The sequence below is a fragment of the Loxodonta africana genome, chromosome 11 (assembly GCF_030014295.1).
Source record: "Loxodonta africana isolate mLoxAfr1 chromosome 11, mLoxAfr1.hap2, whole genome shotgun sequence".
Classification (NCBI taxonomy): domain Eukaryota; kingdom Metazoa; phylum Chordata; class Mammalia; order Proboscidea; family Elephantidae; genus Loxodonta; species Loxodonta africana.
The window spans coordinates 11,697,215-11,724,190 of record NC_087352.1 but is presented as its reverse complement, the minus strand read 5'-3'; the positions used below and the strand labels follow the sequence as shown (position 1 = coordinate 11,724,190).

The following is a 26,976-nucleotide window of genomic DNA, read 5'->3' as shown; positions in this document are numbered from 1 at the left end:
ACAAGAATCTAATAATTCAAAAAAGATATGTAACTTCAACAACTTAATAACAAAAAGACAACCCAATCATAAAATGGGCAAAGGAACTGAATAGACATTTTGCCAAAGAGGGCATTCAAATGGCCACCAAACACATAAAAAGATGCTCTGTGTCATTAGCCATCAGAGAGATGCAAATCAAAACCACGAGATACCATTTCACTCCCACTAAAATAAAAAAAATAAAAAAACAGAAAATAGCAAATCTTGGCAAAGATATGGTGAAGTTGGAACCCTATCCACTGCTCGTGGGGATTCAAAATGGTACAGCCATTGTGGAAAACAGTGTGGTAGTTCCTCAAGAAACCAAAAATCGAACTACCATATGATCCAGCAATTCCACTCCTAGGCATATACCCAAAAGACTTGAAAGCAGAGACTTGTACATCAATGTTCATTGCAGCACTATTCACAGAGGCAAAAGGGAGAAACAACCTAAATACCAATCAACAGACGAATGGATAAACAAAACGTGGTACGTACGTACAATGGTAAACTGTGGTTATTGATACAAGTACATAAAATCAGGGCATGAGCATGACTTGATAAGTTAATTTCCATAGTATAAGAGGGACCAGTTAAAATTCTCACCATTTGTTTCACTCCCACAAAAACCACTTCAAGGCCACTAATGAGCTTTTAAAACTGTTCAGTTTTGTGCAAATAAAGCACGTTTCTTTTATAAAGACTTGTGCACTTGCCCAGGCTCAAGATATTAAAATCTAGAACATAAAGCCCATTACTAGAGACAGAAACGTAGGCAATATAACTATTACAGCAATAACCATCAATTACAGTTACGAATTTTTCTGTTAACAACCAAATGGATAATCAATATTTCAACAACTCAAGTATTACTGAGCAAAGTGCATGTCAACAATATTCAGTGTTGCTATTCAGTTTTCTACTACTGTATGGATAGAGCTTGAAGACATTATGCTGAGTGAAACAAACCAATCACAAAAGGACAAATATTGTTATGACCTCACATATATAAAAACACAAGAAATGGCCAATGTTTAGAGACTAAAGTTTATTAGGAGTTACCAGGGGCAGGAGGGAGGGGGGAAAGGGGGTTAATGGTGACAAAAAAAATTCCATTAATTAAGGGTAGGGTTGCACAGCCAATTATTGTAATTGCTGTCAATAAGCTGTACTCCTGTAAAAAGTTGTATTGGCAGAAGTTATGTGACAGATATATTTACAACAACGACCAAAAAACCAAGAGTAGCTGCTGAGGCTGCTAATGTACAACCGAACACCTCATGGGATCTGGTTCCTTGGTTTGGAGTTTAGGGTCATGGTTTCACGGGGCATCCCGGTTAACTGACCTAAATACATGTTTAGTGCTTCTGTTCTACCTCCTAGTTAGTTGAATAGTGCCTGGGGTCTTGAAAGCTTACAAGCAGCCATCAAAGGCACAACAATTGGTCTCTACTCAACTGGAGCAACAGAGGATGAAAGAGTCAAGAATAGCAGGAGGATATGGAATGTGTGGCTAATTGCCTCCATGAACTACTGCCTTCTTTACCATGAGACCAGAAGAACTGGATGGTGCCCGGCTACCATTACTGAACATTTTGATCAAAGATTCCATAGAAGAATCCTGATCAAAAGGAGAAAAATGCAGAACAGAATTTCAATTTCTCACGGACTCTGGAGCCATGAAAGTTGGATGAACCCCTGAAACTACTGCCCGGAGATAATCTTCAAATCTTAAACCAAAAATATCCCCTGAAGTCACCTTAAAACCAAACAAAAGTTTAGCTTAACTAGTAAAAAAAGGTCTATCTTGAGTATTATGTTCTTTCGAGGACTATCTATAAGGGATCTAACTGACAATGGCAACTTGAAAGACTAGATACGAACCTTGAGGGGCAGTGAGTTTACGTTAATGGAGGAGGAACAACTCAGAAAAGGCAGGTGAGAATGGTCTCACAACTCAAAAGAATGTAATCAACGTCACTAAACTGTACATGTAGAAACTGTTGAACTGTTTTGCTGTGTATATCCGCATCAAGGAAAAAAAAAGATTACAGCAGTTCTACTCTGTCACATGGGGTCACTATGAGATGAAATTGACTCAACAGCACCTAACAACAATTCACTCCTGAGCACTCACTCTGCACCTGGGCTGCTGCTGGACCCTCAACTACAATAACACAGAGCCAGTCCCTGTCCTGTGGCCAAGTAATAGATATTCTGACACCACCAGAGACAGGCTCTCCCTCCAACCCAGTGGTTCCTTCCTGGGGAACAGAAGTGAGGGGTTCTCTGCACTTCACCTCGTCTCCAAAGGGGTAGCAATAGCAGCCTGTCTCATTGGTCATTGTGGCGATTCAAAGTACTCGTGCACCTAAAGCCCTTCTCAGGTAGCCTGGTGCCTGAGAAGGACCACTAGATGGCAGCTGCTGTTGTTATTACTGTTTTATTCATCTATTCTTTCAAACCGTATTTGTTGGGCTTAACACGGGGATCCAAACGTGAACCAAATACACCAAGTGCCCGGTGTCACCGAGCTGGGGGAAACAGCTTCACAAGCCATCAAACAACTTCACAAGCATGTACGTGTACACGTGTAGCAAATGCGCCAAGCTGCACAAAGGGGAAGGACAGGGAGCTATGACGGCATTTCTAAGGGCACGTGACTGTGTCCAGAGGAGGGAAGACTTCCCTGAGGACTGAGACCTGACAGATGAGCAGGGGTTAACCAGTGTGGCTGGAGAGCACTTGGGTCAATGGAGGAACAACAAGGAGGCCAGTACTGCTTCAGCAAAGGACTGAGGCAGAGTGGGGTGGCACCACTCTGGAGGTGAGGCAAAAGCCAGACCATGCAGTCTCATAGGCTGTGGGTTTTCTCCCAAGGGTCCTAGGGAGCTATGGAGGAGTTCTGAGCAGGGGAGAGACAAGGTTAGCTTTGGGCTTCAGAAAGACCTCTCTGGCCTGGAGGGGCCAGGAGACAGGGGAAGCTGGGGTAGTGATGCAGCGATGCAGAAGAACGGGTGAATGTCGGTATGAAGCTCACTACCGGGAGCCCATCTAAAAGAACTGAAGCTAGTAAGCAAGCGCCATTTGAAACGGAGGCCTCAAGAACAAGCAGAAGTTAAACCAGTGACGGGGGGCCATGACAGGCACAAAGCCCTATGGTGGGAGACAAGGAAAAAGGCAGGTGGAGCTGCCCTAGGACCAGGGTTTCAAACAGGCTTTTTCTGGTTCGAACCTCTGCTGCGAATTCAAATTTCTAACAAGATCCTAGAAAGTTACACATAAGAATCACCTGGGGATCTTGCTAAATTCTGATTCAGTATATCTAGGGGTGGAAATGCACACTCTCAGCAGGGAACTTGCTAGAAGTGCAAATTCTCAGTAGGGGTTTGAAGCCGTGCCTAGAAGGAAGCTTCAGGCTGGCAGAGGCCAGACCACAAAAGCATTTTAGGCCACAAGATGGAGTCTGGTCTTCTCTCCAAAAGCAAAGGAAGTACCAAAGGATTTTAACAGGAGGACCTGGTCAGATTTTGCCCAATAAATATTGACGGTGCTCCTACTGCGTACCACGCCAAACCTCAAGAATGGCTGAGCTCTCCCAGGCTCTGGGAAGAGAGCAATTGCAGACAGCCAACATTCTGGAGGTGGCCAGTCTAACATCTGCACTGCACTGCTTCCTGCTAACACCAGCTCTGTCCTCTGGGGCCACATCAAACTGCACCTCCCAGGATGATGACAACGATTATGCTCAAGAAACGATTAGTGAATGGTCACCTGAGAAAACAGGGCTCCTCTCGCGCCTTATTCTCGTTTTACCAGGATGACCAGGGCCCCACCTTCCAGGGTTACTCACGATCTTTTCATAGTACTCCCGCCGCCGCTCGGCCCGCTTCTTGTAGTCAACCATCATGCCTCGAAGCTTCCGCTCATGCTTCCGCGCTTCGTGCCACATCGTGGTGAGGCCAAGCCTGAGGCCTCAACCTGGGGGAGGAGGGAGCTGGGAATGTCAGATGGGCCATAGGAACCACAAAGACAGAATCCAAGTCAACCAGCACTGTAGGTGACAGAGCCGACCCTAAACACCTTGTCTCCCAACTTCCGGGAGGGGAAATGAGGCCAGCAGAACCGTGTGCCACAATCACCTGGACGGCTGTTGTGGAGCACAGCCCTGACAACTCTGCTCCAGTAGCTCAGGGAATTCCGGGGCTGAGGAGCCCTGGGGAAGGGGCGTCCTGGATTCAACACTCTGGAGTCAGGGATGAAAGGTTTTGGGATAGGCGTCACATGTGTCTGAAATAAGCTCTGGGGTAAGGGCCGAGTTTCTGAGGCTGGGAACCGGACAAGCTAACCCCTCCCGCCCCGGCCAGGAGACATGCGTGGAAGGGGGTATGGGTTGCAGGAGGATGAGGAGGAAGGCAGGTGAAGGAAGAGGGAAAAAACATAACAAATTAGTGGTATGGGGTTGGGGGTGGAGGGCAGGTGAAGGGCGTGGAGGGAAGAAGATGAAGCTGGGGGGAAGGGGGCACACAGAAGAGTGCAGACCAGAAAGGGACTGAGGTCTGAAGAAGCACTCTGACTTGGGGGAGTGTTCAGGTAAAAAGGGGGGAGGGCCAGGAGGAGGAGGATCTGGCCGACGGGAGGCGGTGGCTGAGTTTGGGGGCAGGGCTTGTGGACAGGGACGGAACCCGACACTTAGGACTGCGATTGCGGACCGGATCGCGGCCTTAGGGTTTGGACCGAGTTCTTTTGACAAGGGGGCGGGGCCTGTAGTAAGCAGCGGGGTCGAAGGCCGGGCCTGACGCCGCAAGTTCGGGCTTCGGGCGGGGGCGGGGAGCGGCCTGCGGCCCCTAAGGCCAGAGGAGGTGCGGAGCGGGCGGCCCTCGGGGCCGGAGCCACGCAGAGGCACACAACGACCTGGGGTGAGGCCAAGGCAAGGGCGGCGTTAAGCTGACGCAGGCCCGAAAGCCAAAGTGTCGGGCCCGCAGCCTTCACTCACCGGCTCGTCGCCACCTCCCACCGCTGCGCTCGCGCGCGGCCCGCACCGGAAGCGGAAATGGTAGCCCGCGCGAAGGGGGAGGGGCGCAGCGTGTCGACGCTCGCAGGCGCCGACGCAAGGGGCGGGACCTGTAGGTGGGAGGGGCGGGGCCCGGAGGTGGGGGCGGGGCCTGGAGAGCGAGGAGAGCCTGGCGAGTTTGCCGCAGAAGAGCCCAGGCTAAGAGACGACATCTCCCACCAGGGCTCAAAAACTCATCTTTATTGGGAAGACTCTGAACAAGCAAACTGCCCCCGCACCTTCAGGCCTGGGGAAGGACAGCCAGGGATCTGCCCCCTACTCCCAATCCGGCTGGAGAAGGTGCCCCCAAGTGTGAGGGGCCAGGCAGCTTTAACAAACCAGTGGTATGGGGGGGCAGGTCCTTTTTCCTTTCCGGACTCAGCTTTCTCATTTGTAGAATGGGCTCAAGGAGATCCCCATCTCCGGACCAGGGCTCCTTGCCAAGCGCTGAAGATGTCCAATTCAGATGGGATGAGGAGGTCTGCAGACCGCCCCAGGGCAGCCCGGGGTGGGGCTGAACGCCAGTCCCTCCACCACCCTCCCCACCCAGTGCTTCTGCTCCGCCGGCTCCCCGGAGGCTACGTGGCCTCGGGTCCGGGGGACAGGAGGCCGCCCCCGAAGGCCGCCTCGCGGTACTGGTTGGGGAACATGTTGCTGCCCACAAGGCTGGCGGTGACCCCATCCCCGGGGCCCGAGGCCTGGTATGAGTCCAGCGTCAGCGGCTCGGGGCCGGGGGGCTCCCCGACCGCGGCCCCCGCGCTCCCGCTGCCAGGGACAGCACTGGCAAGTGGCGGCGCCGGGGGCAGCAGGTCCAGCATGGTGAAGAGCGTGGGCGCCGTGGGGTCGTAGGCAAAGTTGTCATCCAGGAGGTCGGGCCCGCCCGGGGGCTCCAGGCCGGGCAAGGACACTGAGCCGGGGAAGAAGTCTGTGTCCGGCAGCAGGGCTGAGGGCGGGAGGAAGGTGCCTGCGAGGAGAGAAGAAAGAGGGGTGGGCTTCAAGTCCACGTCTGGTGAGGCCCTAACTCTGACACACTGCATTGACATCCTGCTAAAAGTGCTTTGTCAGTGTGGCGTCCTTTAATCCTGAGAACCTACGAATAGGGGCTTATCATCGTTTTCATTTGCTAAGCAAACTAAGACAAAATAACTCGCTGTCACACAGCTGTCGAGTTGTGGAACCAGGGTTGAAACCATGCTCCTGCAGGGCTGGGGAGAGTTTTCTCCAGAAGCAGGAAGGAAAGGAGGCTCCCAGCAGTAGCAGGCTGTTGTTATTAGCTGTCATCAAGTAGGCCCCTGAGCCCTGCAACCTGTGGCGATAGCAGTTTGTGATGAACTGCTAAACTAAAGGTTGGTGGTTCAAAACCACCCAGCTGCACTGAGGAAAAAAGGGATGCTGGTCAACTTCTGTAAAGATCACAGCCAAGAAAAACCTATGGAGCAGTTCTACTCTGCAACACATGGGGTCCCGAGTAGTGGGCAAGCCCCCCAAAATATAGAGACAATCCAAAAAATGAAATGGGGGAAGTTGCCAGTCCAAAAATTAGAAGGTAAAAGAAGTGTGTCATTGTGGGAGAACCTCTCTGTCTTTCTGAGACAAGACTAACCTTATCGAAGAGGCACTATCTGATTACAACGTATTATCTCAGAAAGAAAGTTGGACAATGAAACAGGAAGCTCAAGGAAGAATTGGCACAAATTGTGGTGTTGCCAGAAGAACAAACAAACCTGTGTTGGAGGAAATACAGCCAGAATGCTCCTTAGACACAAGGATGGCAAGACTCTGTCTAGCTTACTTTGGACATGTCTTCAGGGGGATCAATTGCTGGAGAGGGACATCATGCTTCATAAAGTAGAGGGTCATCGGAAAAGACGGAGACCCTCAATGAGTTGGATTGATATAGTGGCTACAGCAATGGGCTCAAACAGCAGTGATTGTGAGGATGACGCAGGACTGGGCAACCTTTTGTTCTGATATACATAAGGTCGCTATGAGACGGAGCCAACTCCACAGCGCCTACCAACAGCAACAGGAAAATCCTTCTTAGCCGTCTCTGATGCTTGGTGTCCTAGAAGTTTCTATTCACTGCTTAAGTAAAAAATAATTAATTTAAACTAAAGATAATAATAATTAATGAGGACCTAGAATTGTCGTTATTTGTATCTCCTTAAAATTGTAGAACTCCCTACCCTGTTTCCCTGCATTATTATCTCCCATAGCACTTAGCTACCTTCAAATACATTACATAGCTCACTTATTTAGTTTATCATCCATCTCTCTGTTAAAATATAAGCCTCGTGAGAGCAGAGACTTTTGTCCTCTTGACACACAAATACATCCCCAGCAACCAGAACAGAACCTGGTATGTAGCTCAATAAACGTTTGTTGAATGAACAAATGAGTGAATATGTGAATGATGAATGGCATAAACTGGATGAACAGAAATAGGGAATTCAGGGTGGAAAGGGGGAGAGTGCCGACACGTTGCGGGGATTGCAACCAGTGTCACAAAACGATGTGTGTATAAGTTTTTGAATAAGAAACTAATTTGCTCTATAAACTTTTACCTAAAGCACAATTAAAAAAAAAAAATATATATATATATATATATATATATATATATATATATATATATATATATATATATGGGTGGCAGGGACTGCCAGCTCTCACCCAATAACCTTTCTCCCCTTCTCCAGGTTTTAGTTGGGCACGTGGCTAAAAAAACAAACAGGGGCCAGTTGACGTCGGCTTTGACTCACGGAGACCCTCTGTGTGTTGGAGTAGAACTGTGCTCCATAGGATTTTCAATGGCTGATTTTTTGGAAGTAGATCATCAGGCCTTTATTTCAAGGCACCTCTGAGTGGACTCAAACCTCCAACCTTTTGATTAGCAGCTGAGCATGTTAACCATTTGCGCCACCCAAGGACTGCAGAGCATGTGGCTACTAGAATGCTATTTCCCCGCCTCCCTTGCTGCTTGATGTGGTCATGTGACTAAGTTCTGGCCAATAGAATATAAGTAGGCATAAGGTATGGGGCTTCTAGAACCCAAAGTTCAGGTTCTTCCTGCTGGCTAGAATGTGGGCGTGGTGGCTGGAGCTGCAGCGGCCACATTATACTGTGAGATGGAAACTATGAATTGAAGATGGCAGGAGCTTGGGTCTCTGATGATCACGCAGCCCCCGTACCATCCCTGGACCACCTACCTCTGGACTGTGTTTATGTAATAGGAGAAACAAAATTCTATCCTGTTTAAGCTCCTGTTATTTTGGGTTTTTCTGTGACTAAAGTTAAACATAATCATTAACAAATTAAGGAGGCATTCCTGATTTCTAGCAAGTTCCTAACATGACTCCGTGCCAGCCACTGTGTTAAGTAACTGTATGACATGCACTAAATTCTAGAAAGGACGCTAAGAGGTAGGATCCCCATCTGACAGATGCATACACTGAGGCTCAGAGAGGTCACACAGCTGCTAAATTGTAGGCTCATAATTCAAAACCGGTCTGATTCCAGAGGCCATGCTCCTAACCATCACACTACAATGCCTGGGTGACTTTGCCCCAAGGATGAGGGAGGGGGCTTTAGACGTGTGGAAAAGTGGAGTGATGGGGGAGAGAGGTGAATGGCAGGTGGCTAATGAGGAAGGGCTTCAGGGATTGGGGGCTGTGGGGGAGCACTAGGATTGGCACAGGGCTTCAAACCATTTTGTTCCAGTTCAAACCCCTGCTGAGAATTTGCATTCCCGTCCCAGATATACTGAATCAGAATCTAAATTTTAACAAGATCCCTGGGTGATTCTTATGTATAACTTCCTAGGAACTTCTTAGAAATGCAAATTCTCAGCCAAGAGTTCGAACCAGAACACACAGGTTCATTCTGGTTCGAACCCTTGGATTGGTGGTTGCTAGAGACAGACCTGCTGTGGATTGGTTACCAATTGTGTGGGGGGTGGGCAGGACAACAGGTGGTATTGGAAACCTCCAGGGTGGGATTGGCTGGAATGGTCCAGGGCTCAGCAGACTCTGGGTGGTAGGTGGCTAGCTGGGAGCCAGGTGCTCTGGGGCAGATGGGGTATTGTTGGCAGCATTCTCGGAGCTGATGATCAGTGGGTGGGGAGGTTTCTTCTGATGGCAGCCAAACAGGGTTGGGGTTCACGGCAACTGGAAGATGGCATGTGAGTTGAAGCAAAGCAAGGGTAGGAAACAGACTAGTGTGGGTGGTTGGGATCGAGGTTGACTACCTCTGATGACCACCCCCATTTATCCACTGTCTACTCCCTGCTACCCACTTTACAAACATGATCATTAGTCCATGCAGATGCCCAGGTTCAAGTCCCTGTTTCACCACAGATCAACTGTGTGACCTCAGGCAGGAGACTTAGCCTTTCTGGGCCTCAACTTCTTCACCCGTAAAATGGAGGTAATGACAGCACCTACCTCACAGGATGATTGTGCAAAAGCAAAAAAAAAAAAACAAACTCGTTGTTGTCAAGTCGATTCTGACTCATAGCGACCCTATAGACAGAGTAGAACTGCCCCACAGAGTTTCCAAAGAGCGCCTGGTGGATTTGAACTGCCAACGTTTTGGTTAGCAGCCATAGCTCTCAACCACTACGCCACCAGGGTTTCCGATGATTATGTAAAGTAATGATTAAATACACACAGCACTTATGTGCTTGTCATACACCAGTTGCCATTGAGTCGATTCCAACTTATGGTGACCCCACGTGTGTCAGAGTAGAACAGCAGAGCTGTGTTCAATAGGGTTTTCAAAGCCTGATTTTTTAGAAGTAGATTGCCAGGCCTTTCTCCTGAGGCACCCCTGGGTGGACTAAAACTTCCAACCTTTTGGTTAGCAGCTGAGTGTTTTAACCATTTGTACTATCTAGGAGTGCCTGTCGAATAGTATCTATAAAAAGAAAGAAATTAAAAGGCCAATGAGGTAGGTAAGTGATAAGGCTTTTCAGGAGACTTCTGAGATTCAGAGAAGTGGTGGAACTTGGCGAAGGAAAATGGCCCAGCCAGGACTGCAGCCTCTGGAATGTCTCCAGAACCCTCGTGTTATGGACTGAATTGTGTACCTCCAAAATACATGTTGCAATTCTAATCTCCAAACCTGTGGATGGAATCCCATTTGAGATTAAGGTTTTCTTTGATACGTTAATGAGGCCATATCAGAATAGGGTGTGTCTTAAACCTACTCACTTTTGAGATATAAAAGGAGCAGATTGGACACAGAAGCAAGCAAGCATGAATGGGGGAAAGACAGATGGCACCTGGAGATCTACAAGGGATGCAGAGAAGAACACTAGAGAAGCTGGAACAAGGATCCCCCTCCTCCCCCACCCTCAGAGGACAGACAGTCTCCCCCTAGAGCGGTGCCCTAAATTCAGACTTCTGACCTCCTAAACCAAACCAAAAAAATCCATTGCAGTCGAGTCAATTCCGACTCAAAGAGACCCTATAGGACAGAGCAGAACTACCCCATAAGGTTTCCAAGGCTGCAGTCTTTATAGCAGCAGACTGTCACGTTTTTTTCCCACAGAGTGGCTGATGGGTTCGGAGCAGCTGGTGGGTTCGAACCACCCGCCTTTCGGTTAGCAGGCGAGCGCTTAACCACTGCACCACCAGGGCTCCTTTCTAACCTCCTAAACTGTGAGAAAATACATTTCAGTTTGCTAAAGCCACCCACTTGTGCTATTTCTATTATACCAGTGCTAGATAACTAAGACACCTTGTTCTTTCCACTTTATGTTGCTAGCCTCACAGGAGCAATCAGGGGAGCCTGAAGGGGCCAGAAGGACTGAGACTCACCCTCAGCCCACTCCAGGGGGCTGGTACAGAGCTGGGACCCACCTGAGCCGTGGCTGGGCAAGAAGTGGTCCAGGAAGGCCGGCTTTTTCTTCCGCCGTTTGCTTTCAATGCCGTGGGGGTCTGAGGAAAGGCAGAGATGAGGACCCCTTGACCCCGACAGCCCTCCCTCCCAGTCTGGAGTGGAGCAGGGCGAGAGCTCATTTATCTCCTCCAGGGTCCAGAGGATGGACATGGGAAAGGGCAGAGGGGACGCACCAGAGCTGTTCAGCTCCCCAAGGACATCAGGCATCCCTCGTTTCCGCTTCTTGTCCACGCCGTAGCTGTCTGTGCCAGAGACACGAAGAGTAATCCGTCAATATTAATAAAGAATTATAAAGTCCAAGAAATTGCGGAGCTATTCCAGTTCTTGGCTAATCAATGCAGACAGATGCCTGCATCTTAATCGGAATAAAACTCAAATTGGCTTCTAGTACCTCATGCTGTTAGTTGCCCTCCAGTAGATTCTAACTTATGGCAATCTCTCATGTGCAGAGAACTGCTCCATAGGGTTTTCAAGGCTGTGACCTTCTGAGGTGCCTCTGCGTGGGTTCCAACTGCCAACCTTTCATCTAGTAGCAAAGCACTTAACCATTCGCACCACCCAGGGACTCCTTTTCAGGATCTATGAAACCTAAAGACGCATTACATTGGGCAAATCTGCTGCAAAGGACCTCTTTAAAGTGTTGAAAAGCAAAGATGTCACCTTGAAGACTAAGGTGCACCTGACCCAAGCCATGGCATTTTCAATCGCATCATATGCATGTGAAAGCTGGACAATGAATAAGGAAGACTGAAAAAGAATTGACGCCTTTGAATTGTGGTGTTGGTGAAGAATATTGAATATACCATGGACTGCCAAAAGAACGAACAAATCTGCCTTAGAAGAAGTGCAACCAGAATGCTCCTTAGAAGCAAGGATGGCGAGACTGCAACTTACATACTTTGGACATTTTGTCAGGAGGGATCAGTCCCTGGAGAAGGACATCATGCTTGGTAAAGTACAGGGTCTGCGGAAAAGAAGACCCTCAACGAGGTGGATTGACACAGTGACTGCAACAATGGGCTCAAGCATAGCAAGGATTGTGAGGATGGTGCAGGACCGGACAGTGTTTCGTTCTGTTGTGCATAGGATCGCCATGAGTCGGAACCTACTCGACGGCACCTAACAACATGAAACCTAAAGAACTCATCTGCCACTCTCCTCACCTCCCTCCATCTTTTCTCCCTGATTTCATTTCCTAGGTATCCTTCTTCTCTCAGGTCCAACTACACTGGTCTTTGCAGTTCCTGGAACACCCCAGGCACAATCCTGCCTCAGGGCCTTGCGCTTGCTGTTCCCATTGTTTAAAACATGCTTCCTCAACTGCCACCACTTCCTTGGAGAACCACTTAGTCTTTCTCCCAGCCTCAGTTCAGCTGTCCCCTCCTCCAGGAACCCCTCTCTAACCCCTCAGGCTGGGTCAGGTGCCCACTCTGGGCTCTCAGAGCCCCCTGAGCTTCTCCATCCCAGTCCTGGCTACTCTGGTCATCACTGTATGGGGACAGTCTGTGAACCTCATGAAGGCAGAGCCGGTGCTGTCTTGGTCACTCCTGTGTCCCCAGCACTGCCTGGCTCAGGGCTGGGCATGAACAGACATGTTGAGGGGATGAATGATTGAATGCTTCCAAAATACCATGAGACAGGTACTATCAAGATTTCCATTTTGCCAGAAGTTCAAATTCCCACGGAGTCCAGACTTCCTGGAGCCATAGAGGCTGGATGAACCCCTTAAATTATTGCCCTGAGATAATCTTTAAACCTTAAACCAAAAGTATCCCCTGAAGTCTTCTTAAAACTAAACAGAAGTTTAACTTAACTAGTAAAGAATGCCTGCCTTGAGCATTGTGCTCTTTTACGATCTATCCATGGTGGCACAGTAGTTAAGCGTCCAGCTGCTAACCAAAAGGTTGGCAGTTCGAATCAACCAGACGCTTCCTGGAAACCCCACGGGGCAGTTCTACTCTGTCCTATAGGGTCGCTGTGAGTTGAAATCAACTGGACGGCAACAGATATATGGGATCACACTGACAACAACTCAAAAGATTAGAGAGAAAGTTTATGAGCTTTCTCTTTTAAAGCAGTGAGTTTATGTTAATGGGGGAGGAACAGCTGAGAAAAGGAGGGTGCGAATGGTCACACAACTTGGAAGAATGTAATCAGTGTCACTGAATCGTACATGTAGAAACCGTTCAACTGGCGTATGTTTTGCTGTGTATATTCTCCTCAACAACAAATAAGTTATAAAAAAAAACAGAGACAGGAAGAGAAGATTTCCATTTTGCACAGGAGGAAACTGAGGTTTGGAAAGGCAAAGCTCACACAGCTGGTAAGCAGCAGAGCCAGGATTTGAACCCCAGTCTACCTGGCTCCCCTGGTGGCATAATGGTTAAGCCCTTGCTGCTAACCAGAAGGTTGGCGGTTTGAAGCCACTCAGTGGCTCCCAGGGAGAAAGACTTAGCAGCCTGCTCCCGTAATGTTCACAGCCTTGCAAACCCTGCGGGGAAGGTCTGCTGTTACACGGGGTCACTGTGAGTCAGAACTGACTGGAGAGCACCCAACGACAACAACATAACTCTTGGAATCCTTGCGCAGTGCAAACAGTTAAGTACTTGATCACTAATGAAAGGATGGCAAGTTGGCAGTTTAAGCCCATCCAGGGGTCCCTCAAAAGAAAGGAATGATGACCGCCCTTGTAAAGACCACAGCTGAGGAAACCCTACGGGGCAATTCTACTCTGTAACACGTAGGGTTGCTGTGAGTCGGAATTGACTATCTGGCTCTGAGCCTGCGTTCTGCTTCTGCCTCTTCCCCCTTTCCCCTCTGGGCCACTCAAAGCAAGGCTAAAGGCCTGGGTCCCGGGGGCAGTGGGCACTCTGGGTTGCCGTGGTTACCGTGGTCCCGAGGCAGGTAGGTGAAAGGCAGTGGCTCGCTGCAGACCCCGTCGGTGAGCCGCTGCAGGAAGACGTTGACGGTCACAGGCTCAGTGATCTCCAGGTCCTCGTAGGGTGGTGTCTTGAACACGATGGCAATCTGGCGGTGCACATCAGCCTGGGAGAAGTCGGCCCGGCCTTCCCAGGAGGCCGTGCTGAACACCACCGATATGTCCTCTGGCAGGAAGGTGGAGTCGTCAGCTGAGCCAGGAGGGCCAGCCTGCCTGGCCCCCAACACACTCAGCCTCCCCCAGAATCAATATCAATATTCCTAAGAACAAAACTGGGACCCTGGATGGTGCAATTGGTTGACAGCCTTGGCTGCTAACCAGAACACTGGCAGTTCAAGTCCACCCAGAGGTACCTTGGAAGAAAGGCCTGGTGATCTCCTTCTGAAAAAAAATCAGCCACTGAAAACCCACGAATAGCCAAAACTATTGCCCTAAGATAATCTTTAAACTTTAAACCAAAAAATCCCCTGGAGTCCTCTTAAAATCAAACAATTTGAATGTTCTGCTGTGTATACTCTCAACAACCACAAAATAAATAAAACTTAGGGGGAAAAAAAAAAACTAGTAAAGAATGTTGCCTTGAGCTTTGTGCTCTTTTAAGATCTATATAGGATCAAATGTACAATAGCAACCGGAAAGATTAGATAGGAAACTCAGGGGGCAGTGAGTTTATGTTAATGGGGGAGGAACAACCCAGACAAGGCGGATGAGGATTGTTGCACAACTCAAAGAATGTAATCAATGTCTCTGAATTGCACATTTAGAAACTGTTGAATGCATGTTTTTGCTGTGTATATTCTCAACAACAAAAATGAAATAAATTATTAAATAAATAAAATCCACGAAGCACAGTTCTACTCTGACACGTGTGGAATCGCCAAGAGTCAGAATCGACTCGACAGCAACTTGTATTTTTTTTAAAATAGAACGCATCATAGCCGCAGCTAACTTTTTGCTGAGTACCTCCTGTGTGCTAGTCACTAAGTGTTTTACGTATTTTTTAAAATACATTTTCTCATGTAATCCTCATTTAACACACCTAACAGGAGCCCTGGTAGCGCAGTGGTTAAGCACTCGGCTGCTAACTGAAAGGTTGGTGGTTCAAACCAACCAGCCGCTCCGCAGGAGAAAGATGTGGCAGTCTGCTTCTGTAAAGATTCCAGCCTTGGAAACCCTATGGGGCACCTCTACTCTGTCCTACAGGGTTGCTATGAGTCAGAATCGACATGATGGCAGCGGGTTTGGCGTTTGGTTTGAAGAGGCAGAGAGAATCAGTGTCCCCATGGGTACCCTCAGGTTTGAAGATTCACTGGGAGGAGTCACCAGACTCTGCATACAGTTGTACTCAAGGCTCTAATTCGTTACAGTGAAAAGATACAAAGCACAATCAGCAGAGGGAGAAGGTACATGGTGCAAAGTCCAGAGGAGGCCAGACATAAGCTTCCAAGAGTCTCTCCCAGTGGAGTCACACAAGATTCACTTAATTCCCCCAGTGACAAGTTGTGACAACCCCTGTGAAGTGTTGTCTACCAAGAAACTCAGAGACTGCAGTGTGATGTATCCCTTTTGTGTGACCTTTCTCACCATGGTCTTGTAACTCCCACGCAAGTGATTTGGCAAGACTGTGTGATAGGGTAATTGTGGCCCACTAAAGGGATTGGTCATTTATTCCCATCCTGCTTGGCTTGAAATGAGCCACCCCGGAGAAGAGAGAGAGAAGATCCCACCACCAACCAGGAAGGACAGCCAGAAGCAGACAGTGCATCCTTTGGACCTGGGATCCCTGTACTAAGAAGCTCCTGGAAACAGGAGACAGAAAGAGAGAGAGCTGTAACACTGCAGACAGTGAGACCTGGTGGCAGAGACCCAGCAGCAGGAGACACTGCAGTGGGTGTCCCGGCCTAAGGAAAGAGAAAGCTGAGTGACTTTGGGCAGAGGCCGAGGGCCACAAAGAGACGTACCTGCGAGCATGACTGGGAAGAGGCTGTCCTGATGGAAGAACTGTATCCTGCGTTTACCTGAGCATGAGTGATAATTGTTACTTCCCTAATAGACCCATAATATTGAATATGGTCTGTGAGTTCTGTGTGGCCATTGCAATAAATTATCAAACCCAGCAGGGAAGTGGAGAGTGCAGTGGGAGAGACAGTTGGTGTCAGGATTGGTAAAGATGGCGGAGAGAGAAGGCATGTCTGACCTCTGCCTCATAGGAATCAGCCTTGGGCTGTTGATCTTGATCTCCTTCCCCCTGTGAAGTTAGAGGAGGTCAAACACCTCCCCCAGAGCGTTTTTTACAGAGACACGGCACCCAGGATTTTTACTGGAGGCTGGTCGCGTAGGCACCCTCTGCCCGGCACCCAGGAGTCCCTGGATGGTACAAATGGTTAACATGCTCAGCTGCTAACAGAAAGGTTGGAGGTTCAAGTCCACCCAGAGGCACCTCAGAAGAAAGGCCTAGACTATCACCATGAAATATCCTTTAAACTTTGTATGGAAACCACACCCAGAGGTCACCTTTCAGCTAAATAACAGATTGGCTCATAAAATAAACATCACCTGTAAGTACTGTGCTCCTTTAAAAAATCATCTATACAGGGTCAAATGGTCAACATTTACCCTAAAGCAAAGATGATGGGCAACAACCGCACAAAAGCAAAGACAAGAAGGCAGAAAGGGACAGGAAAACTGGACGAATGGTCGCGGAGAACTTGAGGTAGAAAGGAGAGTGCTGACACATTGCTGCGATTGCAAACAATCCCAGAAAATAATTTGTGTAGGAATTTTTGAATGAGAAACTACTTTGCACTGTAAACTATCACCTAACGGACAATAAAATTAAAAAAAAACAAAAAGATGAGAAGGTAAGAGGTGGCAGGGAAGCTAGATTAATGGAAACAGAACAACCAGAATGAAAACAGTGAGAATGTGGACACATTGTAAAAAATGTAACCAATGGCACTTGACAATATGTATAAAAATTATTAAATGGGAACCGAATTTGCTGGGTAAACTTTCACCAAAAACACAATAAAATATTATTTTAAAAAAGAGGAAGAAGAAAGACTTGGCAGTCTACTTCTGAAAAAAATCAGTCATTAAAAACTCTGTGGAGCACAGTTCTACTCTGACACTCATGGGATCACCATGAGTCAGAGTCAACTCGATGGCAACCGGTAGGTAGCCAGGCACATAGGAAATTCCAGCCTCTCAGAAGGAAAGGAGGTGTTCAGCATAAACCACGATGTTTGTACAAACAGCTGAGGCACAGTGAGCCATTTTTATCAGGGAATCGTGGGAATCCTCTGAAAATCCAAGTTCCTAGACACTAGCCAAGGACCTTGTAAACAGGTCTTTCCAAGGATAGCAGTCTCAGGCCTGCAATGTTAACTCTCTTCTGCACATCCACTTTAAAGATGGGGAAATCAAGGCTGAGAGGGGTTAAGAGACTTTTCCAAGGTCACACAGCTGGTAGCAGGACAGTCAGGATTCAGTATGCTACTCTGCTTGTTATTTCTTTTTCTTGCCTTATTGTATTGTCTCTTATACACTTAGTCCATGTACTGAGGCTTTGTATGTGTCAGGCCCACACAGATTGCCTCTAAGCCTCATGCAACCCTATGAAGAAGGTACCATTAGGCCCCATTAAACAGAGAAGGAAACCAAGGCACAGAAAGGGAAGCCATTTCTCCAAGGTCACACAGCCAGGAAATGACAGAGCCAGAATGGGAATCCCAACAAACTAGAGCTCGTACCCACCAGCTTTGCTGGAGTCGAGTTAGGGAAGTCACCTGATATTTCTGGACCAGTTTCCTCACCTTGTTGTTGTTGCTGTTAGTTGCCACCGAGTCAGTTCTGGTGCTTGGTAACCCCATGTGTGCAGAGCAGCACTGCTACAGGGAGTTTTCAAGGCCGTGACCTTCCAGAAGCAGATCGCCAGGCCTTTCTTCCTATGACCCTCTGGACGGACTTGAACTGTCAACCTTTCAGCAAGTAGTTGAACACTTAAACATTTGTGCCAACCAGGGACTTCTTTTCTTACCTTAACAGAGGCATAATAATAGTACCGACTAGACACGGTTGTTACTAGAGTTAAATGAGTCAAACCAAGTCAAGGGCTTAGAAGAGGACGTAGTATATAATAGGCACTTCCAAACCAAAACCAAACCCACTGCCATCAAGTTGATTCCGACTCATAGCGACCCTATAGGACAGAGCAGAACTGGCCCATAGAGGTTCCAAGGAGCACCTGGTGGATTTGAACCACAGACCTTTTGGTTAGCAGCCGTAGCACTTAACCACTACGCCACCAGCATTTCCAATTGGCACTCAGTCGATGGTAGATGTAATTGTTCCCATTACTAATGCAGACAATACAGCCTCGCTTGCTGAAAAGAAAGACTTGAGGCACTCACTGACGAAGGTCAAAGACCACAGCCTTCAGTATGGATTATAACCTGAACGTGAAGAAAATGGAGATCCTCACAAATGGACCAATAAGCAACATCATGATAAACAGAGAAAAAATTTAGGTTGTCAAGGATTTCATTCTACTTGAATCAACAATGTCCGTGGAAGCAACAATCAAGAAATTAAAGATGTACTGCATTGGGCAAATCTGCTGCAAAAGGCCTCTTTAAAGTGCTAAAAAGCAAAGATGACATTTTGATGGCTAAGGTGCAGCTGACCCAAGCCATGGTATTTTTGATCGATTCATATGTATGCGAAAGGGGGACAACGAAAAAGGAAGACAGAAGTATTGATGCACTCAAATTGTGGTGTTGGCAAAAAATTTAAAAAAATGAATATACTGTGGACTGCCGGAAGAACAGACAAGTTGGTCTTAGAAGAAATGCAACCAGAATGCTCCTTAGAAGGGAGGATGGCGAGACTTCAGCTCGCTTACTTTGGTCGCGTCTTTGGGAAAGACCAGTCGCTAGAAAAGGACATCATGTTTGGAAAAGCAGTAGTTGTTTGTTGCCATCAAGTTGATTTCAACTCATGATGACCCCATGTGTACAGAGTAGAACTGCCCCATAGGCTTTTCAAGGCTTTGACCTTTCAGAAGTCAATCACCACAACTGTCTTGCCAGGTGCCTCTGGGTCATTTCAGGCCACCAACCTTTCAGCTAGTAGTCAAGCGCTTAACTGTTTGCACCACCTACAGACTCCTAGCAAAGCAGAGGGTCAGGAAAAACGAGGGAAACCCTTAGTGAGGTAGATCGACCCAACAGCCAAAACAATGGACTCAAACGATCATGAGGATGGCACAGGACCAGGCAACCTTTTGTTCTATTACCCATAAGGTCACCATGAGTCGGAGATGACTCAACAACAACTAACAACAACAACCAGCTCCAAGCCTGGCACACTCAGAAAGTCCTCGGTAAACACCAGTGCTATAGTTGTGGTTCTTGGGCCGTTGGGATCTCATCTCATCCCCACAGCCCATTTCAGAGATGAGTAAATGGAGACTCAGAGCAGTGAAATCACCTGCCCAGGATGGGCCAGTGAATGAATGATGGACGAGAACTCACACCCACCTCTAGTGTTCAGCCACACCTGGAGCAGTTTCCCTGCCCTGACCCCCAGTTTCCAGGTCCCAGCCCATCTCCTCTGCAGTCCTCAGCTCTCAGCTCAAACAGCACATCCTCTGAAAGGCCTCCCTTGATAGCTCAGTCTGGTATTTCCACTATTCTAGCTTAGTGCTTTGTCTTCTTCCCTCTCAGCACTTACATTCATGATCTTCCTCTCTTCCCCTCCCTCCCACTGGACTGAGAGCACATGAGGACAGGGCTGGGGCTGTCTTAGTCACAGCTGTGTCCCCAGCACTGCCCAGCACAGGGTCTGGCAGAGAGAAGCCACCCCATAACCATGTGCCTATTCATTTAGTCATTCATTCGTTCAAAATTGTGTTAGAATTCCATGTGAGCCTGAGCATACAGGCTTTAACTAAGTCTTTGTACAGGAGGGAGTCAGTAGGTGAGTCAGTGAGTGAACGAAGGAATCAGCTGTATCTGATTCCGAAGTCAGAGTTCTGGATCTAGCCACTCCACGCACCAGTTAGCCAGCTGCTCCTCATCCTCTGATAGTGGTTGATTTGTGTCCCTCAAAAAGATGTTCAAGTGGGGCAACTCAGTCAATAAGCACAATATAGTTTACTAAGTTCATGTTCTACACCCTAGTTTGGTGAGTAGTGTCTGGGGTCTTATAAAGCTTGTGAGTGGCCATCTAAGATAAAACCGTTGGTCTCTACTTGTCCGGAGCAAAAGAGAAGAAAACCAAAGACTCAAAGAAGAAACTAGTCTACAGGGCAAATAGTCTACGTGAACTGCAGGCTCATTTACCCTGAGACCAGAAGAACTAGATGGTGCCTGGCTACCACTACTGACCATTCTGATTAGGAATACAAGAGATGGATCCTGATAGAATGGCAAAAAAAAATGTGAAACCGAACCTCAAATTCATTTAAAAAAACAACAAAAACCAGACCTGGTTGAGACTGGAGGACTCCCCAAGACTGCTGCCCTGAGACATTCTTCAAACCTTGAACTGAAATTAACCCCTGAGGTCACCTTGTAGCTAAATAACAAATTGGCTCAAAAAACAATGAGTATCACCCACAAGTACTGTTTCTTTAAAAAAAATCACCTATACAAGACCAAACTGTCACAATTTATATAGAAATTGTTGAATGAGAACCTAAACTGCTGTGTAAACCTTCACCAAAAACACACAAAAAAATTCTTTTTTAAAAAAAAAAAAAGAGAGCAAGAGACACAGATACAGAGAGACCTAGAAGGAACACAACCACGGGAAGACAGAAGCAGACATTGGAGTGATGCTGCCACAAGCTAAGGAATGCCTGAGGCCACCAGAAACTGGAAGAGACCAGGAAGGATCCTCCTCTAGAACCCTCAGAGAGAGCCCGGCCTTGGTCACACCCTGAATTTGAACTTCTAGCCTCCAGAACCATGAGGCAATACGTTTCTGTCATGTTAAGCCACCGGATTTGAGGCAACTGGTTACGGCAGCTCTAGGAAACAAATGTACCCTCTCACCCTCCTGGGCTCCCTGGCTACTGGCCTCGGCTGGGCTCACTGCCTGGGCCCCTCACCTTTCTGCACCTTGTCACACAACAGGTAGAGCTCTTCACCACCAGTACACGGCCCGCTCTCCTTGTTGACCCGGCAGATCCTCAGCTCTGACGTGTTTGTGGACTCTGGGAGGGAGTGAGCGGAGAGGCATGTAAGAGAACTGGGGATGCAGTCATCACAGATGCCCCGGGCTCTGGGGTGGAGGGAAATAGAGATGGCAAGACCTGACTCTCCTGGGGCCCGCAGTACAGGTGGAGGACAATGAAGCTCAGATGGGAGGGGCTAACGGGCAATCGGGAGTCCCTGGGTGGTGCAAATGGTTAAGCATTCAACTATCAGCTGAAAGGATGGCAGTTCGAATTCACCCACAGGCACCTCGGAAGACAGGCCTGGTGATTTGCTTCTGCAAAGTCATGGCCTTGAAAACCCTATGGAGTGCAACTCTACTCTGCACACACAGGGTCACCATCAATCAAAATCAACTCAATGGCAACTAACAACAAGAACAATAACAAAGAACAGCCTCACAAGTCCTTCTCCATGCTGAGGTCTGATCCGTGTCTGGAGAGGGCCAAAAGGGAGACCCTCAGGCTTTGGGGAGAGCTGGTGGGGTCAGGGGTCACAGAAGGGTTCCTGGAGGAGGGTTAATGCCCTGAAATCTGTAGTGGACAACTGTTGTCTTGCTTGTCCAGTGATGGATCTTTTCTTCATAAAAGAAAGAGTTAGTATGTATGCTGCCTCTTCCCTGGGGCACCCTGGGGCAGTTTTACAGGTTGTGCACTGCGCAACAGTAGGAAGTCCCATTTACATAGGCTACATAGTAAATCCTGATCCCTGAAATTGAGCAGTCCACAACATGCACAACCACACAGGTCAACCCTGCCCATCCCATGTGTTGAACACAGATAGGATATTCAGAGCTGTGGCAGCTATGTCATGACCATGAGGGAAAGACCAAGAGAACCTGATATTGCTGACTAGCTGAATCGTGCAAACAGACATAAGAATTGAGATAAAAATAAATAACTCTCTGCTTGTTTATACCTCTGTAGGTGGGGCTTTCTGGTACCTGTGGTCAAGGAGAATCTGAATGAGCACAGCACCCCCAACTCACTCTTGTCATAGACGGGCTCGGAGAGCACAGGGTCCATCCGGCACATCTGTCCCTGCTGGTCTCGATACAAGGCCTGGAAGCAGATCCTCACAACATTCATGTCCACCTCCTGATGGTTCTTCAGGGACCCAGCTGTGGGGGAGGGGTGGGAAGGCTGAGTGGGAGGGGACACCCTGGGGGTGGGGACAGAGGGAAGAGATGGGGCCTGGAGAAGGTCAGGGGCAGGCAGAGAGGGTGAAGGGCTTGGGGGCACAGGGTGACCTGCTAAGGCAGGGGGCTCACCGTTGTAAGGGTCGATGCCCAGTTGGATCTTGCGCTCAATGGCGGCCTCAATCTCCTTCTTTCTCACACACTGGATGCCCAGGTTGTTAAAGCTGAGTGGCCCGTGGCGGGGGAGGGGGGACACCCGTGAGGGACAGGCGGCAGCCCTGACCCACGGGAGCTCCGGCCAATGCTGCCTCAGGGCTCACAGCTTTGAGGCGCTGAGACACCCCAGGCCAGGGGTCCCAGCATTAGGAGGGGCCTGAGGTTCAACCCCTCAGGGGTGTCAAGAATTCTTTTTTTCTAATTTAAAAATGATATGAAATAGCTTACTTATATTGAGAAACTAATTTTTTTCAATAATATTTATTTTTAGCCCACATGTCAGAAGGATATTTTTATAGGCTCATTTTCTTATATAACTGTCATAGCGTGAAGTCACGTCTTAGGAAAAATCAGCAAGAAAAATAAGTAATACAAAAAAACAAAAACAAAACCCATTTCCACCGATTCTGACGCATAGCGACCCTATAGGACAGAGTGGAACTGCCCCATAGGGTTTCCAAGGAACAGCTGCTGGATTCGAACTGCCAACCTTTTGGTTAGCAGCCAAGCTCTTAACCACTGCACCACCAGGGCTCCTACGTAATACCAAAAAATAATACCAGTTTACCTGAATTAAAGGATTATATTTCAACAGGCACACTGAAAAAGGCTTTTTAGTTGCTCATTTTGAGAGTGTCTCTAAGTCTCTCGGAGCCTCAGTTTCCTCGTCTACAAAATGGGGAGAAGTAACATGTGTGGGACAGGGTTCCAGGCCTGGTACAGCCCTGATTCTAAGTGTAGGTAAGCCCCTCCACCACCTCCCAGGCCTCAGTTTCCCCATCTAGGAAGTACAGCCGGTCCCTCCCCTCTCCACCCTGAGGTTTCCCTGGGTGATTCTCAGTCCCTCAGAATCTCCACAACCAAGGGTCAGGGGTCAAGGTCAGGGGTCAGGGATCAGGGGTCAGGTACCTGTGCCGGGGGCTGACGTGAGGCCGGAGCCGCACCCTGCAGACGCCATCAGTGCAGTCTTTCCCCACAAGGCTGTGGGGGTGGACCCGGTGAGGCCAGTCCTTCCACACCAGGCACGCTGTCACCTCCACCTCCCGCAGCCCTCCGCAGTCCCGAAGCTGCAGGAAGACCGGTGCTGTCTGGGGCCCCAGCGCAGATGCCTGTACCCACCTGAACTCCTTGGGACTGTCATTGGCAGCTCGCCACCCCTGTTCCTCATCTTCCACCAGAATATGATAGTGGAATAATTTGCAAAGGTGTTTCCTTAAGACCTTTCTAAGACCCTAACGCGGGATAATGGTGGCTTAGTGGTAGAATTCTCACCTCCCGTGTGGGAGACCCGGGTTCAATTCTTGGCCAATGTACCTCATATGCAGTTGCCACCCATCTGTCAGGGGAGGCTTAAGTGTAGCTATGATGCTGAACCGGTGTCAGCGGAGCTTCCAGACCTAGACAGACCAGGAAGAAAGGCCTGGAGATCTACTTCCTAAAAGCAGCTAGTGAGAACCCTATGGAGCACAACAGTCATATCCCCAAATGATCACGGGGATGCTACGGGACCAGGCAGCATCTCGTTCCATTGTTAAGGTTTTTTATTTTTGGCTTGTGACTCTGGAGGCCCCATGGGTTACACAGTACAACTAGTCCATAGGGTTTTCTTGGCTTTAATCTTTACAGAAACAGGTTGCCAGGCCTGTTCCTTCCATGGTGCTGCTTGGTGGGTTTGAACCACCGACCTTTTGTTTACAAGTTGAGTGCAAACTGTTTTTGCCATCCAGGGACCTTGCATTTCAGTCCATTGTGCATGGGGTCATGATGAGCCGGGGGCTGACTCGACGGCAGCTAACAGCAACAACAAGATCCTAAGCCTCTTCCTGAGGCTTCAAGTTGGTGGCCTGGGGGCCCTACGGATATACTTTCTTTGGCCACTTAGAGGTCTGCACAAAGGGTCTCCAAGTAGCACCCCACAAATGACTTACTAATTACAAAGAGAGAAGGCACCTTTACAGGGTACAGACCTGATGGACACCGCCTAAACCAAGTGATCAGACTCAAACCTGGGAAAAAACCATTGCCCTGGAGTCAACTCTGACTCATAGAGACCCTATAGGACAGAGTAGAACTGCCCTATAGGGTTTCCAAGGCTGTAATCTTTACAGAAGCTGACGACCACATCTTTCTCCCACAGAGTGGCAGGTGGATTCGAACCGCCTGCCTTTCAGTTAGCAGCTGAGAACTTAAGCACTGCACCACCAGGGCTTTTTGATCAAATTCAGCATCACCAATGTTGGGACAAAATGACTCGATGCTCCTAAGGGGGCGCACCAGGAAGGTCACAGTATCACTTCTGTGACCTCCCTGCAAAGGAGCATCCCCGAGGGCAGTGAGGGAGCCCTGGTACCACGGTGGTTAAGAGCTCAGCGGCTAACTAATAGGTTGGCAGCTTGAATCCACCAGCCACTCCTTAGAAACCCTATGGGGCAGTTCTACTCTGTCCTATAGGGTCGTTATGAGTTGAAATAGACTCAACAACGGGTTTTCCTTTTTTTTGCAAGGCAGTGAGGTTATGCTGTTGTTGTTGGGTGCTATTCAGTCAATTCTGACTCACAGCAACCCCGTGTGACAGAGCGGAAATGCCCCCAAGGGTTTTCTTGGCTATAATCTGGACGGGAGCAGATTGCCAGGTCTTTTCTCCCACAGCGCTGCTGGGTAGGTTAGAACCACCGACCTTTCGGCTAGCAGCTGAGTGCTTAACCACTGCACCACCAAGGCTCCTTAGAGGTTACGTGAAAGGGAGAAGAAAATTCAGAAAAGGAGGAAGAGAATGGGTGCACAATCTGAATGGAATCAATGTCACTGAATTGCACATGTAGAAATTGTTGAGGTGGCATATGTTTTATTTTGTATCTTTTCACCAAAAAAAATTCTTAAAGGTGCACCCTCTGAATTTAACCATGAAGAAACATCAAAAAAACTAAACCAAACCAGTTGCCGTCAAGTCGACTCCAACTCATAGGGACCGTGTAGGACAGGGGAGAACTGCCCATAGGGTTTCCAAGGAACGGCTGGTGGATTTGAACTGCCGACCTTTTGGTTAGCAGCCAAGCTCTTAACCACTGCACCACCAGGAAAGAAATAACCAACCAGATTCTAACTCCTGGCGACCCCATGTGTGCAGAGCAGAACTGTTCCATAACGTTTTCAAGGCTGTGACCCTTCAGAAGCAGATCACCAGGCCTGTCTTCCGAGGCGCCTTGGGTGGGTTTGAACTGCCAACCTTTCAGTTAGTAGTCGAGCGCTTAACCATTTGCACCACCAGGGACTTCACAATACATAAATTATAGCTCAAGCTTTAAAAAAAAAAAAGGAGCAAGACAAAAGAGACCTGCCAATCAGATACGAAGTATGAACCTTGGCTGGGTCCAGAGTTGACGGGGAAGAAAAACCTACAAAACACATGTTGGGGACAGCTGGGAAATTTAAATCTGAACCGTGGATTAGATGATGATACAGAATTTTTGCCCATTTCTTAGGGGTCATAAGAATATGGTAGCTGCATAGGAGTCTATTCTTCGGAGATGCATGTTGAAGCGACATTATATCTGGAAACCCTGGTGGCACAGTGGTTAAGAGCTACAGCTGCTAATCAAAAGGTCAGCAATTCGAATCCAGCAGGCACTCCTCGGAAATTCTACTCTGTCCTATAGGGTTTCTACGAGTCAGAATCAACTCAACGGCAAGCGGGTTGGTTTGGAACATTATATCTAAAGGAGTCCTGGTGGTGCAGTGGTTAAAGTGCTCAGCTGCTAACTGAAAGGTCAGCGGTTCGAACCCACCGGCCACTCCGCAGGAGAAAGATGTGGCAGTCTGAGCCTGTAAAGATTACAGCCTTGGAAGCTCTATGGGGCAGCTCTACTCTGTCCTATAGGGTCGCTGTGAGTCAGAATGGACTTGACAGCAGTGGGTTTGGTTTGGTTAACCTTATATCTACGACTCATTTTTAAGTGGTTCTGCCCAAGTTTAAATTTTAACTAACATCAGCGCCTTCTCATCAATTTAAAATGAAAACTCTGTGTGTGTGTGTGTGTGTGTGTGTGTGTGTGTGTAGTGCGAGAGAGATAAGCCAAACGTGGTACAATGTCAACTGGCGAATCTAGATGAAGGGCATACAGCTGTTCGTTGTACTACTCCTTTAACTTCTTTGTACACTTAAAATTTTTCAAAATAAAAAGCTGGGAAAACTTTGGAGCCCACATTTAAAAACTGTAAGATATCACGTTTTTTCAGATTTCCAGACACTCTTAAAAAAAAAAAAAAAAACCCAAAACCAACCAAACCCATTCCCACAGGATGGGTCCCGACTCATAGAGACCCTACAGGACAGAGCAGAACTGCACTATAGGGTTTCCAAGGCTGTCATCTTTACCGGAGCATACTGCCACGCCTTTCTCCCACAGAGCGGCTGATAGATTCAAACCGCCAAGCTTTGGTTAGCAGCTGAGCACTTAAACACTGAGCCACTAGGGCTCCTTAAAAATAA

General features: G+C 48.1%; 2 protein-coding genes across 5 annotated transcripts in view; both read right to left on the bottom strand.

Annotated features, from left to right (window-relative positions):
- Positions 1–5,080, bottom strand: part of CLASRP (CLK4 associating serine/arginine rich protein) — a 36,801-nt gene extending 31,721 nt beyond the window's left edge. For 3 of the 4 annotated variants that reach the window (XM_003406518.3, XM_064293797.1, XM_064293798.1), the window contains exons 1-2: positions 5,021–5,080; positions 3,878–4,005 (exon numbers count right to left, since the gene is read on the bottom strand). In XM_003406518.3, coding sequence (XP_003406566.1) covers positions 3,878–3,976 — 99 coding nt within the window. In that variant the 5' untranslated portion in view covers positions 3,977–4,005; positions 5,021–5,080. Of the gene's footprint in view, positions 1–3,877; positions 4,814–5,020 lie in introns of those variants that run through there. The other variant, XM_064293796.1, reaches the window with a different exon arrangement.
- A 181-nt stretch (positions 5,081–5,261) lies between these two features.
- Positions 5,262–26,976, bottom strand: part of RELB (RELB proto-oncogene, NF-kB subunit) — a 44,991-nt gene continuing 23,276 nt past the window's right edge. The window contains exons 6-14 of the mRNA XM_064293502.1: positions 23,397–23,554; positions 22,404–22,495; positions 22,122–22,253; positions 21,028–21,132; positions 15,875–15,931; positions 13,864–14,079; positions 11,149–11,217; positions 10,894–11,013; positions 5,262–6,041 (exon numbers count right to left, since the gene is read on the bottom strand). Coding sequence (XP_064149572.1) covers positions 5,656–6,041; positions 10,894–11,013; positions 11,149–11,217; positions 13,864–14,079; positions 15,875–15,931; positions 21,028–21,132; positions 22,122–22,253; positions 22,404–22,495; positions 23,397–23,554 — 1,335 coding nt within the window. The 3' untranslated portion in view covers positions 5,262–5,655. The remainder of the gene's footprint in view (positions 6,042–10,893; positions 11,014–11,148; positions 11,218–13,863; positions 14,080–15,874; positions 15,932–21,027; positions 21,133–22,121; positions 22,254–22,403; positions 22,496–23,396; positions 23,555–26,976) is intronic.